This window comes from Cheilinus undulatus, linkage group 19 (assembly GCF_018320785.1).
Source record: "Cheilinus undulatus linkage group 19, ASM1832078v1, whole genome shotgun sequence".
In the NCBI taxonomy this organism is placed as follows: Eukaryota; Metazoa; Chordata; class Actinopteri; order Labriformes; family Labridae; genus Cheilinus; species Cheilinus undulatus.
Genome location: NC_054883.1, coordinates 27,596,445 through 27,617,789, shown reverse-complemented (window position 1 = coordinate 27,617,789; position 21,345 = coordinate 27,596,445). Strand labels below are relative to the sequence as shown.

The 21,345-nt window shown below is 39.1% G+C and overlaps 1 protein-coding gene across 1 annotated transcript in view; it reads right to left on the bottom strand.

Moving 5' to 3' along the window:
• Positions 1-21,345, bottom strand: part of LOC121527362 (guanine nucleotide exchange factor VAV3) — a 159,075-nt gene that overhangs the window by 35,533 nt on the left and 102,197 nt on the right. The window contains exons 14-17 of the mRNA XM_041814298.1: positions 19,389-19,521; positions 12,864-12,973; positions 4,717-4,818; positions 2,364-2,455 (exon numbers count right to left, since the gene is read on the bottom strand). Coding sequence (XP_041670232.1) covers positions 2,364-2,455; positions 4,717-4,818; positions 12,864-12,973; positions 19,389-19,521 — 437 coding nt within the window. The remainder of the gene's footprint in view (positions 1-2,363; positions 2,456-4,716; positions 4,819-12,863; positions 12,974-19,388; positions 19,522-21,345) is intronic.

Below are 21,345 nucleotides of genomic sequence, written 5' to 3'. Positions count from 1 at the left end.
AGCAGCCCGTATGGTTGTGAAAGATATTACTAGTTTTGCAGTTATCATCTGAGACTAATCAAAGCACTGACCTCTTTATGTGTATACTGATAAAAATTAAATCAAGCATAGCCAACGAAGGTTTATGTTAGTAAACATGCTGGGGTGAAAGTATATATCTTAAGCCCAATAGACACCTATGACACTTTTTTGCACATATTGAAAAATGTTTAATAAATGCTGACATTCCTTTGTCCCCAAGTCTTCATTTGTTGTTTTGGGTTTTGAGATTTTGATATAGTTACATTCCTAATCAATATACATACACACAGAGATGAGTATGACAATCAGGTACCAATATGGTACCAGTACCAACACATTGGATACCTTCTGAACCAAATTACAACACAGGTATCAATACTTTCATTCAACAACCACCACCCCAAATAAGAGGCAAGAAAATCATTATGGAATTTGCGCAATTTATGTGTTAAGTTACACCGGTTTCCATTTCTTATAATATAATCAACTGGCACTTTACAAATATGTTTCTGTGACTCATTTACCATACCCAGACAGGCTTTAGTCTCCCACTTATTTTCAACGCACTTGTTTGCTGTTAAAGTATCAATTCATTCACCAGTAAATGATACCTATCCCTACATACACAGTATTAATGCAGTATGCAATATCACAAACAGACCAACCAATCAAAGCAGGGTTTGATTTGCAAACCTTCTTCTTAATGTAGCTCTATGGTTACAAAATAATCTCTCTCTTTAAAAAAAGTCTATTTCCTTAGGGATCTTTTCTATGATGGTGTAAGACACTAAAAAGTCATTTAGGCTCTGCGTCCAAGTCCAAAATAAAAAAAAGACAGAGCTTTATTCCCGCTCTCTAAATTTAACCTGTTTATATTTCTGCACATTTTCTTCAACTTTATGAATGCAGACCAAACATTACAATTTTAGCAGGAATCATGGGGGCAGGGTTGAGCAGTGTAGCCTCCAGTTCAAGCCAGACCAACAAAACACAATGAAGAACTTTGGAAATGGTTCAGAACTGTTAGATATTAGCTTGCTCAGGCGCAGGGACGATTATCTTCAAGAGAACAACTGGGCCAAGATCTGACAGGAAATGAATGTCGACTAAAAAGGACTGAAATCATGCCCTCTAGTGGATGATTGACATCCACACCAACATAAAGGGTCATCTGATAGTGGCAGTTTAATTGCTTTAATTGTATCTATTTGACCTAAATTGAGCATATATGAGCCTTTGGAATAACAGTCAAAGCCTGTCAGTGACAACTACAACTTTTAGTTGACAACAATATGATTCATTGCAGACATTACAGCCTGTTTTAGTGCTGCAGGATGAGGAAATGAACTGGGGACATATAAATCTTTAGATGTATCTACAAGGTATTTGGACCTACATATGTCCGGAGTTCCTTTCTTGCTGTACTGGCGTATATGCTACGTTTCCTATCTTACCACTGATTGGGCGAATGCCACTGTGAATTCAGACAGACATCTCAGTCTGCAGCAGCTCTCCTGTTGTTGGTTGGTGTTGGCATTGCCTGATTCTGCTCAGGTACACTCTGAGCACAGGTGGTTCTGGCAGTGGCGTTATTGCCTCTGCGACCTGAAAGCACCGTGACAGATGTCCGGTCCAACCGGGGCTGGCAGCTCGCCACAGGGAGCACAAACACCGCCAACACACATATATACTGAGTGTTATAGGAACAGTGTGTGTGAAGGTTTTTGCAGTTTTGGTGCAGTGAAAACACAAGCCTGCAAATCAAGATCATTCAAACTTCTGCAAACAAAAATGTAGTTTTCTAACTCTCTCTCTCACACAGACACACGCATGCAGAGGACATGCTAAACTGGTTTGTGGCGGTCTTCTCTCCCCTCATCTCTCTGAGCTGTCAGACTCTGCTCGGGGAGCTGAGTGACAGACGCACCACAGAGGAAGAGGAAAAGAGTTTCTTAAACTCTTCAGTAAAACTACGATGAGGCTGTTGGGGATCGGGAGTGCTGACACTCGGTGACATCGCCTTTAAGCAGCTCTGAAGTGTCAGAAACACCCAGAGGAGCGGGGGAGGCTTGGTGAGAAAATCTGAAAAACTGATCGAATACGTGGACGACCTTCATGAGCACGAAGACGAAAACTTTTATTTAATTTTGGAATGCCACAATGCGACAAACCTCCCTGAAAACAGTAAAATTTTAAAGAAAGACACATTTATATCAGTGCTCATGCATGATGATGTGTCACCTGTCATCATGTTCATATACTGCTTCATAAGTTTCAATTTAAAAACAAACCAACGACTGCTGCAGCTTAAATGAAACTGAAATGATGAAATACTGTGCTACCTGTTTTTCCACAGGAGCCGAAGCGTCCCAGACATTCTTTATGAGCTCCTAATCCACACTTGGAGCACAGGTAGCCTTGATTGAAGATCCCCCTGCAGAAGAACCAACAGGAAACTTTATCATCTGAACTGTTTGGCATCATCCACACAGCTTAAGGATGAAAAAAGAATCAAACTTTAGTCCTTAAAACACACTTTATGGAAGGAGGCTGAACATAGAAAAAGACCTCAGTGAAGGAAAGTCTGTTGGCCCTGCCTAAAACTCCACTCACTTATTCATACAGTTGATACTGCCAGTATTTAAATGTATTTACCTCCATCCTTGAGGTATGAATGCAATAACTAGGGCTATCAAAAGATTATAGTTAATTGCAATTTACTGCAGCCTTTTATAGTATTTTAAAATTCCACTATCTTTCATTTTAAACTGTTTTTGTGTCACAGGGCTTCATACATTAAGGATGACGCAAATAAAGGCCATGAAATGCATTTAATCTGAAGGTGAATTTTGTCGTGCCTTTCTATGCACATCAGGAGCACTGTGATTTTGCAGATTAATTACGTAGATTCTAAAAAAACATTCACGCCGCTCCTGGCCTATGATAAACAGTGATATACAGTATATAAGAACAGGAGATAAATGAGGTTTCTCCCTCTCTCTCCTCTAGTCAATGCATAAAGACCCCCTTACACATAGCCAGGAGGTAAGTGCAGTATTGTTTCACTTTTTCATTTACTGTGCCAACCCAGTTTACCAGGAGAAGGGATTGGCTTTTCATTCATTCTATGTTAAATATTATTAATAACAATATAAAAGGCAAAGTTGAGGTTCCCTGTGAGAGGAGTTCCCTTCACAGTGAACCGCTGGCTCACCTGTTTGTGTTACAGACTGGTCAGAGGAGTAATTTCAGTCAGCTGACTGATCCATCATTGGAAATGTCACACTGCAAGAGTGTTTGCTGTTCCTGACGCTTATATTTGGACCTAATGTCTAATACAGACAATACAGCCAAAATTGCCTGAATTGTTGTCATCTAAGCCTGCCTTAAGACACATTCTGACCTAAGATATGCAATACAGCAAGACTGTTTTAGAGCATGACTGGCAGCTATTGCAGTTGTCTGACCTAAGCTCTGATGATGGCCTGATTTGAGCTTATATGATTATATGATTTGGGAGTGCCCAGGGAGGGGAGTTTGCACTTTATAATCACGTATCTTGGTCAAACCCATTCCATTATCACCATGTTCTTTGTTTAATGACAGCTCTGATTCTGAGCTTTCAGTTAAAGAGAAATGTGTCCTTTTTGCTGGCCTCACCACTGTCTAAAGACTTCCTTCTTTCACCTTACTTTTCACCTGTGCAGGAATGCACCATGCCAAACCTGATAATTCAACATTTTGGTTTGATACCATCACTAAGGCATTACTGTGCGCAACTTCTTTACTTGGTGTATTTCCTTTAACTCATTTGTGCGTCCGTGTTGTGACGATCGTGAGCAGAGATACACTACAATCCTGGTTTTCCCTGCAATCGCTTTTCGCCTACAATCTATCGATTCTTTCTCTGATATTGCTGCTCATAGATGCAAATAATCCCTCTTTTGTATACTGGTTGCTATGTTATGGCACTCTGTTCATCCTTATTGTGAATTTCAATAGAAATAATTAAAAAAAATGATCACAAAAAACTGAATATTCATTGTTCTTTATGGATTAATGCACTAATGATGCGAGACAAGTTTCTGAGTTAACTGACATGAAAGCATTTTCTTTATTTATCTAACCACATGATCTTAAAAGTCTAACTGTGTTTGCTCCGAGAGCTGTAATAACAGCCAATCAGGCATCAGTTTCACCTCTTCACTGTAATCTTTGGTTAAGTACAACTTTAAATTTCTGCATCAATACAACAAAAAATAAAATGAAAAATTCCTAAAAAGGCAACATGCTGCAGAAAATAATGAAACGCAGCTCTCTGAATGCAGTTTGAGAATTTTCATCCCTGTTTCTCTCTCATCCTCTCCACAGAGAATGTTCCAGCTCTATATTTTCACAGAGCTGTACCTCTCCCTCCTCTGTCCATCGCCGTGAAGAGGTACTCGAGTGTGACAGACGTTTTTCTTTGAGCCGTCTGTAGGTAAAGGCATCCAGTGTTTCCTCTCAGAGAGAGAGAGAGGCTGAGAGTGGTCCTCTGGGTGCGGGAACCATTCAGAGAATTCAAAAGAAAGAACTGTGTGACGAAGACGAAGAGAGCGAGAAAGAAGAGTGACGGATAGATTTTCAGGGTCTGCGTCTCGTCCTCAGCCTTTATGTCTGACCCCTGAAGACATCTACGTGCGTGAGCTCTCTCACCTCAGCAGCATGTGGCAGGAGTTACACGAAGTGATCCTCTCAAACGTGTGCATGCGGAACTCGTGGAAGTTGTTGTTGGCGTTCTCAGGATGGATGTTGGATCTAAACAAGACAGAAACAAGACTACTGAATACAGGAATTATTTGATTTACAGAACACAAATCTTTGACGCTGCTGTAAACATTATGTGATTGACCAAACAGCAAGAGAGGAGAGGTGGAATATTAACATAGTAATGCTGTAAGATATGAATGTTGAACTACAAGCACAGACAAACTGGAAAAACATGCAACATTAAGATTTAACAATGAAGAACTGAGCTCCATCTATCCATTTTCGTCACTGCTTATCCCATTTGGGACGGGGCAAGAGGTGATGAACACCCTGGACTGGTTGCCAGTCAATCACAGAGCTGACATACAGATGAGGACGGGGCAAATAATTTAGACCCTGGTGGTTTTTGTTTATTAATTTTGTTTCTGTGTGAAAATGATGTAGGCATCTAAAATAAAATAAAATGTTTAGAAAAGCTGTGTTATAAATTCCTTGCTCTGTTTGATAGCACTTGGGAAATACTTCTAAAAAAGTGCCATTTTCATAACCTGGCACGTCAGATGGATATGTGAAACACAACCACCTGGAAAAACACTCAAAGACAGCGTTTGGGAAAGGGCAGAGCCTTTGAAAAAAACTTGGAGTGTGATTGGATGAACGTTCTGTCTGTCACATCTTTACGGGCCAATCAGAGCAACAAAACACGTAACATAGCCGCTACTAAGCTGCACCCCTACCGAAGGAGTAAACTCCTTACAGAACTGCATAACGTCAACCGTGTCAAGTGTAGACATGTCAGTACATGTTTGTCGTTTTTTAAAAAAGAAAACAACTCAATGCTGTCCTTTTTTCTTCTTTTAACAGAGAAATGTCGTCAAATTCTGATGAAACTGGCACTTTAGCAGAATCCACGCTAATGTCTTCTGACATACTTTCACCGGCATCTTGTTGCTGCTTGCCTACGTCATGACTCCGCTGCGCCCGAAAGTACTGCCCCTCAACGCTGTGTTGGTCCTGTCACTTTCGGGCCCGAACTGTTCAGACGGGAGCTTTGCAAGATGGATTCGCCAGTGAGAAACACGGAAACGGGCGTATCTGCTTTGCAAGGTTACCATTTTCATAGAGGGGCTAATAATTTTGTCCTAATCCGTATAGCCACTCATACATACACCTAAAGGCAATTACTATTTAACCTTGGACTCTGGGAAGAAGCAGTTATATCTTGAAAGAAGCTGCCTATGCACTGGAAGACCATACAAATTCCAAACAGAAAGGTCCTGTCCAACTTGGATCTGAACCTTCTTGCTGTGCGGCATCAACTCCTGTACCACCAAGCTGATCTATTATCAATGGCACTTAAAATCAATGAATATTGCCATTTGATTGTTTTCAGGCTTGTGTTTTCATCATGTGTTCATTTTTGGTGTGATAGGAGCTAAAATGAGAACAACTTCCTGTTTCATGGCGAAGCATGAAAATTTGAGGGCTTGTCACAGCAACACCGTTTGAGTGATGAGAAATATTTGACAACTTTTAATAATCAATATCTTTTCCAACTTTTACACATTTTTTTTAGCACCATCAGATTCTTCCTTTAGGAGACTTATTTTCAAGTATGACAGCTGGAAACAGGCAAAAAATACCTCAAATATCAACTTCCTGCTGGACTTCCCACTAAGTTTAGAGTTTCAGAACACAGGATGTTTTTGTACTACTAGGAATCATACATATGTCCACCAAATTTTGTATATGTAGGTGAAACACACTGTGAAATGTATTTGATGGAGGATATAAATTCTCACCACTTCCTGTGCAAAGTTTAATGAGCTTTGGAGTATGTTTAGTTTGTCACTGACTTGATTCATATGGCAAAATTCAGTAAACTCTTTCCAGATAACAAATAATAGGGCTTTGACATCATTGGGACTTAGCAGTTATTAGTTAGCACTTATTGCTATCGTGTATGTTAGTGGGTGTGGCTGTTCTGGGATCCCCCTGCCCTGCCATGAGTCTTCGTGGAAAGCATTAAGCAAGATCAGAACATGTTCCTGCTCTTCCTGCACTGATAAGGAAAGCATAAGGCAGGGAGAGGCAGCAAAAACCCAGAGCAGGGCAGGCATCAATAACAACAGAATCACATTGATTAAGCCAGAAGCAGAATGAAGGAGGAGCTGGGGTGGAGGAGGGTTGCAAGAGCAGCTTGCAGAGTGAGCGTAGCCAGGCAACAACAGTTTAAATAAGGCAGCATGAGAGAGAGAGCTATTAGCCAATAGGGTGCTTGGAGCATATCAGCTGGCTTTCAGCTGATAAGGGCTTGCAGGAGATCAGCTTATCTCAATTATATATCCTTGACTCTGTGGCCTGCCTGAACGATTGCTAAACGCTCAATATCAAGAACAAAGAGAGAGAAAACACTACATTGTCTTAATTTTGAGATTGGATTGTTTCATGGTTAAATTCATGTATTAAGATCAGTGTTTAAGATCTTTCTTACCCCTGAAAAAGATGGACTCTACTGGCTTCACACGTCTGTAAAAATAATAGAAGACTAAAAGCAGAACATGATGCTGTGTTGGACTGCAGAACAAACACTGAATACTATTTTAGCCTGGACCGTAAGTGACAGGTGAGTCTATGAATTAAAATGACCTTTAATTTGTCTATTTTGATTCAAACAGCTTCATTCTTTGATGTAAACATCTTTAAAGCAAAAGCAAATATTTCATTTGAGCAGTAATTGCAGGAATAAAGCTGAAACAGGAACATGCCACTGACACTTTGAAGTGAGAATAAAATTACAAGCAGACACGTACATGAGAGCAAAGCCCCCTGGGATATAGATGCACGCATGTACAGAATTTACATGTGGGCAGGAATGTGTGTCAGGATGTGTGTCGTTACTATGCCTGCAGCAAAAGTCCTGTCTATTTTAATTAAAATGTTCTTTTCTTGTCTTTTTAACGAGTGTAAAAACTGTAATTCTTGTTATTTTTCTGCTTAATTTACTCAGCTCCTGTTGTTTCTATTCACATCTTGAAACTGACAAACTTCAGCTCTCATTTATCATTTACAGTTTTAATTTTTGTTGGACTCACTACTCAAAAACATGACTTTTAAATGAGACATGACAAATAGGATAGTATTTTTTTATGTTTTGAGATCACATATTTAAAAATGATACAATTGCTGATGTTTGCATGACAGATTGTTAACAATAAGGTGTTTGGAAGAGGAATAAATTCTTCAAAAATTGCAATCAAATTTTTCACTGATATACTGACAATGTTTTAGGGAAACATATTCTTTGAGTTCTACTAGAATCATCCATCAATCGACTATGATGTAAATGATGCTCAACTGGTGGGTTGGGTCCTGAAAGTGGGTCACAGAGCTTTACGGTGGTTTGCAAATATTTTAGAAAAAAGTCTGTGATGAATGGAAGCCCTAAGCAGTCATACATGTTTGATGTTACTCCATTTCTTGCATGGTTACAAGTACATTTTGGTATTTTTCACAAGATATATCTTACTTATCTAATTATTATGTGATAACAAAGCTTATTTTCTCATAACTGTGAGTGATATTAGAAAGTGGAAGCATTTTGGAACAAGAGCAACTCAACCTCAAAGCGAAAGACCGCGTACAATCACAGTTAGGGTCAATGACTGCTGAGGCCCATGGTGTGTAAAAGTTGCCAATGCTCTGCTGTTTCCATAGAGTTCTGAACTTCCACTGGCATTCATGTAAGCACAAAAACAGTGCAGCGGGAGCTTTATGGAACGGTTTTCCAAGTAAGCCCCATATCACCAAGTCCAATGCCAAGCGTTGGAAAGAGTGGTAAAGTACACCAACTGGACTGTGGAGCAGTGGAAACATGCCTTGTAGAGTGACAAATCATGTTCTCTGTTTGAGTTAGTCTGGGTTTGGCGAGTGCTGGAAGAACGTTGCCTGCCTGTCTGCACTGCGCCAACTGTGAAATTTGGTGGAGCAGGGATAATGAATGGGGCTGGTTTTCAGGGTTTGGTCCAGGGCCCTTGTCTCCATTGAAGGTTAGTTTTAACGCTTTAGCATTTCAGACAATGCTTTGCTTCCAACTTTGAGGCAACAGTTTGAGGAAGCCTCTTCTCTATTCCAACATGACTGTGCCCTAGAGCAGTGGCTATCAACTGCTCTAGTCTCAGGACCCACCAATATCTTTGATGACACATTGCAACCCAAATTTCCAACCATTTTCAACAGTGCACATTTAAATAAACAGAAATATTGGACTTAAGATCTTGGATGGAACAGAAATTATGACAGTAACAAGCAACAGGACAAAACTCACATTTTACACCCCAATTTCCCCATGATAACATGTAAATTTTAGCCAATTTTCCAGAGATTTTGAAAAATTACTCCATTATAGGGTAAAAGCAGCTCTTTTATTGCAAGAAAATGAGATAAATAAGTTAAAATATCAATAAAGCACTTAAATTTACCCAATATCACAATAAAACAGAGTAAAATAAACGGTATGGCTGCATGTTTTTCATAGACTTTTGCATCCTTTTCCCAGACACACATTTGCGACCCACTGAAAACTGCTCCGCAATCCACTTTTGGGTCCTGATCCACCAGTTGAGAACCACTGCCCTATAGAGCACAAAGCAAGGACTGTAAAGATATGGTTTGGTGTGAAAGAACTAGACTGACCCCCATACACCCTTGACCTCAACCCCATCAAACACCTTTGGGATGAACTGGAATGGAGATTTATGAAGTCAGGCCTTCTCATCCAACATCAGTGCCTGACTTCATAAATGCTCTACAGAATAAATGGCCACAAATTCACACAGAAACATTCTAAATTCTTGTGGAAAGCTTTCAAAGAAGAGTGGAAGCTGCTAAAGCTGCAAAAGGGGGACCAACTCAATATTAAAGATATTTGAATACATTACAATCCATGCTGGTGTGATGGTCATGCAGCTGAATACTGTTATCCATACAGTGTACAGCCCTTTTTACTTAAAAGATCACTAATACCCAAAAATATTGAATCTTGCAGAGGAATGCATTCATCAAAAGTTACAGGCAAACTCCTACATACAGTCTATATTGTGAAAAATATCTAAGTATTTCAACTTCTGGAACAGCTTGACGTATTTGTGAATTGAACAGGCAACTTATTCTTTTTCATAAAACGACTGAATAAGTTGCATCGTACCAACAAAAAGGAGAGTCCATTTGTGCCATTTAAGAGAAAATGTCTTTAAAAATGTTGAATCTGCTGCTGTGTTGGGTTTAAGAAACCTCTTGAGCTTCTCCTTCTTTAACTTTTACAGAAAGACCGGCCTCTCCCAGTTCTTCTTCTCTCTGAACCGAAACTTTAAAACCCGTCCGTTGAAACTTTGCACCTCTGAGAGTTCATCTGTTTGAGTCTGTAGGGCTCAGAAACATGATGTGACTTTATTCACAGTCTCCTCCTGACTCAGAGAGGAAGATTTCACTCTGAGCTGCAGATCAACAGTTTGTCTTCACTCTTTGTTTGTGCGTTTGTGCAGAGCTGTGTGTTTTCTCCCTCCATGCCGCTGAATGTGAGCGGAGCAGTAAACAGTGGGAGGTTTAGAAATAAAATCAGCGTGTGAGGAAACAACTGTTCACACATTAGCTGCTAGAGAAACGTCTCTCTGCTCTCACAGCTTGTTAGTTTAATCACTAAACTTTAATCAAACCGAGGCGCTGTTTTTAACACGGCCTCATTCATCTTCATCATCCTCACTTTCTGTTCGGGCCTGTTGCTCCTACTTGTAGCTTTCCCTCTTCTTCTTGTTGTTTGCTTCGTAGCTTCTCAGTTTGTGTTTGTGAGAATCTAGTTGAAAGTTTTTAGGCCTGTTTTAAAGAGATCCAGGAGCTGTAGAGGATTTTTTTCATTCTGTGAGGGTTCAGAACAGAAAAAAGCACACACTTATAAGAGTTTACTTTTTCTTTTCAAAACCACTTAAGGTAAGCAATGTGTTTCATTTATTGTTCATTTTAAAAGTTTTGTTGATTTCCACTGTAATATTTCCTGTATGATGTTTGCAATGTCAGTTTTATAAGGAGCAAAACACTGCTTGTCCTTTTTTTGGTAGTTTTCAAATGCAGGCTGCTTTTTACCGAGAGTTTGGGATCTTTAAAGGGAGATTAGTGAATTACTCATCAAATATAAGGGGATTATAGATCATTAGTTCCCAACTTGGGTTCTGGTCACCCCCAGGGGGGCACCAAAGATCTCAGTGGGGGGCTGTCTACTTTGACATTGTCAAAATTAGATGTGCACATGTATGTTTTTTCTTTTCCCAATATATTATTAGGACAACCCTAAAAGAGGAAAAAAGAGTTTCTGTTAATCAAAAAAAAGAGTTTGAGATTATGAAGTCTGCTATTAATAAACTCAGTATTTCAGAGTTTAAAAACTAAAAAAATCTATTTTAAAAAGCCACACATTTCTAAGAAAAAAGGGAAATTTCCAAGTTTAAAAAGTTGTAAATTTTGGCTTTATAAATCAAGACTTTCAACATTTTAAAATCATGAATTAAGAACTGTAAAAGCTGTAAATCCACAAGAAACCAAAATAAAATACATACTTGGATAGCTCCATTTTGCAACAATATTTCTTCTGAGTCCAGATGGTAATAATAATGTGATGATTCTGGGCTAAAACCACAAGTATTTCGTTCATGTAGGGTTCGTTTCCACAAAGCAGTCCGATTGGGTTCAGCAGTTTGCCATGGTTTCGCTCATAAATCTCTGATCCTGCCCTCATTTCCTCAGCTGATATCCGTCTAGAACAGTGTTTCCCAACCATTTTTACTTGGAACCCCCCTACATGTCCCTAAGAAAAGTGAAGCCCACCCCCCCAGGACCCAAGAGACAAGAAAAAGTGACACACTGCTGCCAAAAATCAACACAGATTTGATTTTTTCACTGATAAATCCTAAAAAAAAAGGCCTGTGCATTCTTTCTTATCAAAAGACCCTTGTATAAACTACTTAATAACTGCTTAATCATGGTTCTAGTCAATAGATCTTTGGCAGGGTGGGGTCCCAGACCCCAGGTTGGGAACTAATGGTCTAGAATATCCATCTCTTGAAAAAGATCCAGATCATCTGGCTCAACTCAGAGCTGTTTGGCCCCCTAAAACAATTCGGCTTTTTAAATGTGGACTGAATAAGACAAATGATAGAGGAAAGAAATCTGTCACTGCGAGCTAGCTAAAGTGGCTCACATTAAAAAGAGCCATTTCGTAGAACAGTAGATGCAGCCAAAGTATCTTTGGCTGCAATCACAGCACTGAGACAGTGTGGATAGGTCTAAATCAGGCTTGCACATTGAGACACTACAATTTAACTCAATTCTTCTTTGCAAAACTGCTCAAGCTGTCATGTTGCACAGGGATTAGGTGTGAGTCCTTTTCAGGTCCAGCCACAGATTCTCTATTGGATTGAGGTCTGGGCTTCGACTTGCCTGTTGTCTTTAAAACAATTTCTGTTACTCTCGCTGTATGCTTCAGGTCATTGTCTTGCTGGAAAAGAAATCTTCTTCTAATCCATAGTTCTTTTGCAGACTGAATGAGATTGTCCTCCAGAATTGTTCTGTATTTTAGTACACATAAAGGCTTTCCAGGGAAGGCTGCCAAAAAGCATCCCTACAGTATGATTCTGAATCAGCATGTTTGAATCAGGTGAATTTGGATCCAGTACATGATGTGGTCTGGCTACTGCATCTTAACATTTAACATTGAATCAAGCATTTCAGTTTAACTGTTCTCTTCTGGGTATGTTGCCTGAAATTCAACAATTATGGGAAAAATGGACCAATTTTTCTCAAGCATGAGTGTCAGGGGCCATTCAGGTCTTCATTTCTGCACTTTCAGTCAGTTTTTGCTTTGACAGTCCTTGTGTGGATCCTAATCTGCTCATTTCTGTGTCTCTGCGTCATGTCGCTCATAAATCATCGAGCAGCCCGACTCGACTGACAGGATGAGCAATGATTGTGCGCTTTGATGCTGAGACAAAGTGACACACACTCTTATCACACTGTCACGCATGAATATGCACAAACACACTCACATGGCCATGCCGAACTGCTCCAGCCACTTCTTTTTCAGCTCTTTGGTCTTGAAGAAGAACTCGAAGCCGTTCTGGCCCTGGTTGTGTGTGAGGTAGAATCCGTAGGACCACTGCAGGAAGAAGGAAACACAAAATCACATTTAAAAAACATCAAAATAAAAGTATGAGGAATAAATAAAGCAAAGGTTTTACTCATGATGCAGCAGGAGGAGGCGGGCGCTGGAGGAGACAGGAAGCAGGGAGACAGATGGAGACAAAGAGATGCTAAATGAAAGAGGGACGCCTGAGGGAGAGCAGACGCAGGCTGAAGAGATGGAGACACACTGAGACAAAACAAAGAGGGAATGCATGAAGAGGAAGAGAAGTATTAAGTCTGAAGGGTTGGAGGGCTGCAGAGCGAACACAGAGACAAAACAGAGAGGAAGAACATGAAGAAGAAGAGGAAGAGATTGAGGAAGCAGAGTCATCTATCTGCAGGGCATCAGACAGCATGTGCAGACCTAGCAGCATGCAGGCCTGTAATCATCCACTATTAGCACATCAAAGGCTAAGTATTAGCCTGTTAGCCTTTGTGTGGACATGTGTGAGTAGGCTTCATAGAAAGCAGCACAAACAGATGCTCCTGAGATGAACTTTTTTTGGCTCCTGGTTGCGGTTTTGAACTCCTAGCACTCAGCTCTGAAGGCTGAAAACACACTGAGCTCACAGTGCTGTCAGACAAACTCGTCTTTTCTATGAAAGCAAAGAGAAAAGAGAAGCAGCTCTACAGACGCACAGTCCCAGTGGACATAGAGACGAACGCTCTGAAAAGATGTCTCCAGCTACCAATTTGTAAAGAAGAGCAGGAGTTTGTCTTTTTCTGTCAGTTTAGCTCCTCTTTTACTCAGTTTACCTTTGAGTTTTAAATGTTCACACAGAGACAGAGTGGAAGGTTTTTCATTTTTCTTGCTAAAATACAATTATTCTAACCTTTCCTCAGGTCATTCAGAGTGTGGATTTTTATTCCCTGGTTATCTAAAAAAATACAGTTATCATTTGACTTGAATAAACAGCTTGAGGACAGCAGAACAAACAGCCATGACCTATTGTTTTCCTTTGATTTAATAGCATAAACTAAACTTACATGTGGACATACCCTTCCTTTAAAAAACGAAAAAACCCCAATGGTCACTGGAATAAATTGAAACTGACAAAAGTAATAAAAAATAAAAAATTACAGATAATTGACTGATGAAAATCAGACATTGCTTTTGAGCTGTGGTTCAACAGAATCATTAAAAAAAAACAAAACAATGAAACCGGTCTAGACAAACAAACAAACAAACAAAAAAAAAAAAACAAAGGCAATAACTGCAATCAAGCAATTCCTGTAACTCTCAGTGAGACTTCTGCACCAGTCCACAGGTATTTTGACCCACTCCTTGTGGGAGTGGGTCAAAATACCCGATGTCTCGGGTTTGAAGAGTGCCTTATCCAGGCTGCACATTTCAGCTCCTTTCACAGATGTTCTATAGGATTTACATCAGGGCTCATAAAAGGCTCCTTCAGAATAGCCCAATGTTTTCTTCATGTTTTTAGCTGTCTTTTGGGTCATTATCCTGTTGGAGAACCCATGACCAAGCTTTCTGACACTGGGCAGCACATTTCACTTCAGAATTTCTTGATAGTCTTGAGATTTCATTGGACCCTTCACAGATTCAAGACACCCTGCGCCAGATGCAGCAAAGCAGCACCAGAACATCACAGAACCTCCTCCATGTTTCGCAGTACTTACAGTCTTCTTTTCTTTGTATAATTCATTTATGCGTCTGTGAACATAAAGCCTCGCCAAAAAGCTCCAGTTTTGTCTCATCTGTCCAAAGGACGTTCTCCCAGAAGCTCTGTGGCTTGTAAATATGCATTTTGCCAAATTCCAGTCTCGCTGTTTTTATGATTTACTTTTAACAATGGAGTCTTCTATTAAGTCCACTTTGGCTCAAACAGCGAAGGATGGTGCGTTTTGACACTCATGTATCTTGACCTTGGAGTTCACCTCTAAACTATTTGGAAGTTGTTTTGGGCTCTTTGGTTACCATTCTTATTAACCGTCTCTTCAATTTTCCTCTTACCGTCTCCTTAGCTTTCTGTGCTCCATGTTCAGTGTGGTACCTGCAGAGTGAATACTTTTCACCCAATAGGCAGACTGAATGATTACAAGTTTGAAGACACTTGCGATGCCTATTTCAGGACACACCTTAGTTTAACATGTCCCTATGGTCAAATAATTTTCAATCTGTTCTAGGGGTACCATCAATTTTTTTCCAGGCCAATATCATTAGTCTATTTTTAAAAATAATTCTGTTTAACCAAAATTCAAAAGAAATGTCTGATTTTTATTTGTTAATTTTCAGTATTTTTTATTATCACTTTTGTCAGTTTCATGTTATTTTAGTGACCCTTTTAACCATTGTATGTGTAATACTGCAAACTAAATTTAGCACAAAATGTAAGGAAATTTGTGTTTGGTAGATTATTTCTTTGTTGTAACAATGCTTCTTGGCAATAAATCTTACACTGTTGGAAAGCCTGCTCATTCTTCTTTTAAATGGTGCCACATTTGTAAGGAACATGCATTTGTGGGATGAGCAGCAGAGCTGAGCATGTGGGTCGTGACCATGAAAAATGTGCCAAATCTTCCCTGCCAATTTTAAACAGCTAATTTTGCTGTTGCTATAGAATCCTGAGTTGAGCTTCTGGTGCTGACAATCAGGATCCTGTCACACCTTCCCTCACACACACTTCATTACCCTTATACATCATCAAGCAAACATCACGTCCATTATATTCCCATTACACTGAGGTAACATAGAGTTTACTTCTTTGAGTCTGCTAATGTGTGCTGTTTACATCATTATTACACCGTCACTGTCTCCTGGCAAGCCTCACATATCACTCCTCATTATGATTGGCAACATTTTCCCTGCCTGCCACTTAGCATTCGCTGTATGTGTTCACTGAGCGTGTGCGGATGTGTTTTAATGATAACACCATCTGGGAGGAGGCAGGCTGCTGTAGTCTGACACTGTTTCAGTGTTGTGCTGCTAAATGAACAAGACAAAGTAAAACACGAGCCGGAACAAGCGTGCACCAAATTATTAAACACTCCGTCTGTGTATTCATCATGTTTTTGTTTGTGATCTGAAGTGGAAAGATCTCTGCATGTCGCTCATTTCAGCAACGCGTCAGAGGATTCAGATCACAGAGGAGGGTTTGATGATTAAAAAAACACGTCCTAACTGTATTCCCCCTCACGTTTACAAACCTGCATTTATCTGATTAATTGTTCAAGCTGCTCATTACGCTGCACTAACTCTGATAATTGGTTTGTCAGCAGTCCAACAGGGTTCTGGAGCTGTGCTGACTCAGTCATAAAGAGGCAATAATGGACTCAATAGTGCAAGACGTCCCTCCATTAGAGCTGATTGGATATAATAAGAGATGCTTGATTTGCTCTTTTGTTTTACAGCATGTTAAGTAGCATGTTCAGCTATTAAAATATAGTTTATGTGTAACAGTTACAGTCAGAGGGAAGGTAGAAAAGAGAGCATGACTTCTACATCTGGAATGACATGGAGGGAATCATTCAGTGGGATCAGACATTTTTATGTTGCTTTAGCTTTAACAAAGTCAGAATAAAAAGTATGATTGTGGTCATTTATACTGATGATTGACTTTGTAAGCTAATATCTGCCAATTCTGATATCATGCTGATAATATCATGCAATCTTAATGATCTCTACATGACAGTAATCTATAACGTAGTTTATCTCTGCGTGTACCTATGAGGACATTACATCTTAGCCTTTTAACAAATAATCATTTCTGCTACTAGAATTTTTGAGATACAGTAATTATCCAGAATGTTTGAAGTTTAAGTAATTTGCTTTAAATGTTAGGAGAATCTGCCAGTGCATTTTCAGGAATTCTCATTTATAATTTGGGGAGTTTGCTTGCTTTTCAAGTATTTCAATGGAAATTTTTGGCACATGTTTCTTGGAGTAGGAGAGTTCCATTGAAAGTTTGGGTTAAATTCTACTTGTATTTTTTTAGTATTTTTATGGGAATTTGGGAAATTTGTTTGGATGTTTTATGGAATTTGGAAAATTTGAGGGGATTTCTGTATAAATTTTGGAAATGCATTTGTAATAATAAGGAAATTTATTTGAATTTTTTGAGGAATTTGCTTTAAAATTGCTGGTATTATTCACAGAAACCTGTGATTTATTTTAACTGTTGTGACTTTTTTTTGGAATTGGAGGTGGTCTTGTTCCTTGCAATTTTGATCCAAAAAATTATAGAATTTGGAATTTTGGAAGAATTTCTGGCTTTTTCATGAAATTCTGGGGATGTTTTTGGAAGTTATTGGGGATTTTTGACAAGATATTTTGGGGGGAAATTTGCTTTGAAATTTCAAGGAATTTCTGTGAAATTTTCCAGGAATTTACATGGATTTTTTGGAGATTTTGAGAAAAGTTTTGGGGAATATTTGAATTTGGGGTATATTTTATGGGATACTATAAAAAAATCAGAATTTTCCAAGAAATTCTAGATAATGCCTTTGAAACTTTCGGGAATTTGGGTGAATTTTGGAGAGGACCTATCCCAAATAGTGGAAAAAACTAAAAATGCAAAAGCTCAGGTCTCAGGAATAATGATTATGATGTAAGTATTCAGAACATTCAAACAGCTATTCTACATGATGTGCTTTCTTTAATTTTCCTGTTTGACATGGATAAATATGGTCTCATTCAAACACACTTACATTTGGTCGTTGAGATCAATATTGTCATTTACACTAGATTTTAGGCTTGTCTTATCTGTCATCTGCCAAAATGGTATTTGATGGCTAAGGAAGCTGTGAGTCAGGGAATTTGTTCAAAACCTATATTTAGGACAAAAGTTAAGATTGTTTAGTAGATTCTTTGTTGTACCAATGGTTCTTGACAATAAATCCTATACTATTGGAAAGCCTGTTTATTTCCCTTTTAAATGAAGCCACATTTGTAAGGAACATGCATTTATGGGATGAGCAGCAGAGCTGAGTATGTGGGTTACGCCTATGAAAACTTTGCCAAATTTTGCCAGGTAAGTCTGCTGTTACTATCAACTTATTTGGCACTTCTGCTACTCTCAGGTGATGGCAATCAGATGCCTGATTGTCATCATCAGAGGCAATCATAATGCAGGGACATATTGAGGTGAGATTTTGCAACCAGTGGCAATCCCATCCCTGGGACTAAACTCACGCCTTACTAACATTTAAGATGTTGCACCAGATGAGGTAGTTTCAGTGTAAGCTGAGGTTATAACATAAGTATCACACCTATGTCCTACTCGGTGTAAAGTCCTACCCAAAAAGTGGTTTTGAAAGTTGAAATAACTCAGAGGATAATGAGGAGCTGAGGATCATAAACACTGTTTCCATGAGCAGAGATATTTTCCGCTGTCCACAGTTGAATTATCTGGTGTGATTGACAACAGCAACACTTTATGTCAGAGTTGTTATTTCATAATGGTTCTAGGTTTAGGCTGTAGGCTTTAATAACCACCTATCCGTAATCCTTTGTCATATTTTTCATATACTTGTGGTGCTGTTTAAGGATTAACCGAAGTTCACAGAAGCTATTTTCATTCCTTGTATGAAGTTGGATAAATGATTTTAACAAAGTTTGTTTTTATAAAGAAGTAGAAAAATGTTTAAAAACAAAGCATGTGCCAATTACAAAAAAATAAATGTCTGAAAGTTTGGCAGGAAAAGCTATGTGCATTGGACTTGGGTTTGATTTTATTTGAAGATAATTTTTCTGAGGACAAACATCCTGACTGTGTCCTCGCCAGGAGGCAATCTGAGATGGTCTTTGCAAGAACCGAAGGAGAAATGTTCACAAAGACATGAGCTGCAGCCAAAACACAGAAATGACTGAAAGATGTGCAAATATCTTTGTCAAGGTGAAGACCTCATCTGAAACTTTAATAAAACTTTAAATCCTTCCTGAATTTCTGCAGACGTGTGCAGACTGTGATGTGTTAGACAGTATATGTGCTTTTCATGGCTTTCAGTTACAAAATATGAGCCATTGCATGACCCAAAGTGGTTTTTTGTTCTTTTTCTGATTACATACTGGAGTGTAATTTATCTCTGTCTTGTCATACATGTCTGTGATTCACTTCTCTTTCAGGCAAAACCCTTAAAAACTCACTGTGTGAGTTAAAAAATGCTTCTTATAGGCACGCACAGGGTTCAGTTACACAGGCTAAACCAAAATCATTAATTTCAAGTGTCTGCAATCAAAGGTTTAGTGTAATGAAGGGTCTGTGAACATAAAAAGACAGGGCTATTATTCATGCTGTCAAAATGTCTGCAGCACAAAAAGCCATTTTCCCTCCGCGCATGTCCTCATCAGTGTATAAAAAGTTCTTAAGCAACATTCAGACCCTTCTGATGCTTAGGGAACATTAAAAATGCATGTCCATGTGCTCTCTGACCTTTCTGTTCTCCCTGTCTGACGTAGGGTTGTTGGTGATCTTGAACAGATGCAGGTCGATCACCTCCTTCATCTCATAGTTGTCTCCTCGCCGCTTACAGACGATCACCGCCGCATCAAACAGGAAGATGTGTCTGCAGGACAAACGGCATCAAATCAACATGAAGTCACAGCCACTGAGAGGAGACTTTATGAGGTGTTTTTCAAAGGAGCAACTTCCTCTGAAGCATTTTTAGCCACTTTAATGAAAGGATGGCTGTGATGATCTGAATCATCCACCAGTTGGTTAAACTGCCCCAAATACATCCACAACAACATGGAGGACAGCATAAGAGACATGTGTGGTGTTTGTTGAGTTTCATGACAAAAACAAAGTTAAAAAGGAGACAAATTTAGATTCCTTTGTTATTCCATCTGTTCCTGTTTGGGTCTGTTTATCAAGGCTGGAGTTGTTTTTGAAGACGCTTGTTGTCTTTTCTGCATCTGCTCATGTGTTTCACCAATCAACACACACTTCTGTCATTTAAAGTTCCACTTTTTATCAGTTTTAAGGAGTTCTTGATCTTGAAGGCCCATAATTGCACTGTCTAAATTCATTTAAAAATGGCGACATGTGGAACAAGACAAGATAGGAGCTGCTACTGGAAGCTGCTGTTCTGTTGCAGTATCTTGTGGGATTTTTGCCAACATTGACACTTTTAGGGATTTGTATCGCCTATGTTTGAAAGGACTATGCATGCATGCAAAATGCTCTTCTACTTATGTCATCTAAACTCATCAAAACCCCACACGGTGATAAAAGTAGACTGTACATGTATGAATGGTTGCCTTTAATCAAACATAAGCACAAAAAGATTGCAACATGAGTTAATACAGAAAGCACACCCCTCTTTTCTGTTTATTCCTTGGACTGTGAGTTCAGACTATGAACACACATTCACAAACAAATTAGATTCATAACAACAATAAGACTGGAAAAAGTATTCAACTATAAATAAGAAGTTATTCTTCATGGGTCACTGCTGTTTGCAATGCAAAAAGGCATCTGCACAGTCATGTATATTTTTTTTTGTCTGTCTGCATACATTTGCACGCCACACCTTTGCTCCAATTGTCCTTGATGCCTCTCAGAAGATTTCTTGGGTGTACTAGTTCAAAAATGGTGCCATAAGAAAATCATAAATATGTACAGACTTTCAATAAAATTCTAAAATATCATAATTCAGGGACTCCCTCCTGTGTTATGAAGTGACTAGAGAATGTTATTGCATCTTAGTGCCAACAGAGGGCACCAAAACAATATGCAAAGTATGGGTGATATGTGGCAGAACTGAGAAAGCTGGCGCAGGACTGTAACTTTGGTGCTCCATTGACAATGGTGTTAAGAGATTGTTTGATCTGTGGCATAAATGAAGACAGGATACAGTGGAGGCTGCTGTCAGAGGATGGACTGTCTTTTGAAAAAGCACTCAAGTTTGATTTAGCAATTGAGGCGGCAGACTGAGAAATTGTGTCTTTACATGGCATGAAAGAACATGGTAAATGGAACGGAGCAACGGGGTTGGTTAACAAGGTCAGCGACAGATTCCCAAAGCCCCTGCTGGACAGTTGAACATGCTACAGATGCGGTGGAGAAAACCACCTGGCCAAAGATGACACGTTTGCCAGTGAAAAATGTCACAACTGTGGAAAAGTGGGAAGCACTAAAAAAGTCAGCAGAAACAAAACAGGGGTAAAGAATTTAAATGACTAGGACTGACATGAAAAAAAAAAACGCAAAGATCTAGCCTGTTCAGAAAAGGGGTTTGAAATTAGTGTGTATAACATTCCAACTGTTTTATTATACTTATATGGTTTATATCTGGGGGTTTTTTGGTTCATTGTGAGCTTTATTTTCTTAAATTAATCAAGACATCTAATATTTGTGTTTTTCTTACATTTTCTGGTAGAATTATAAG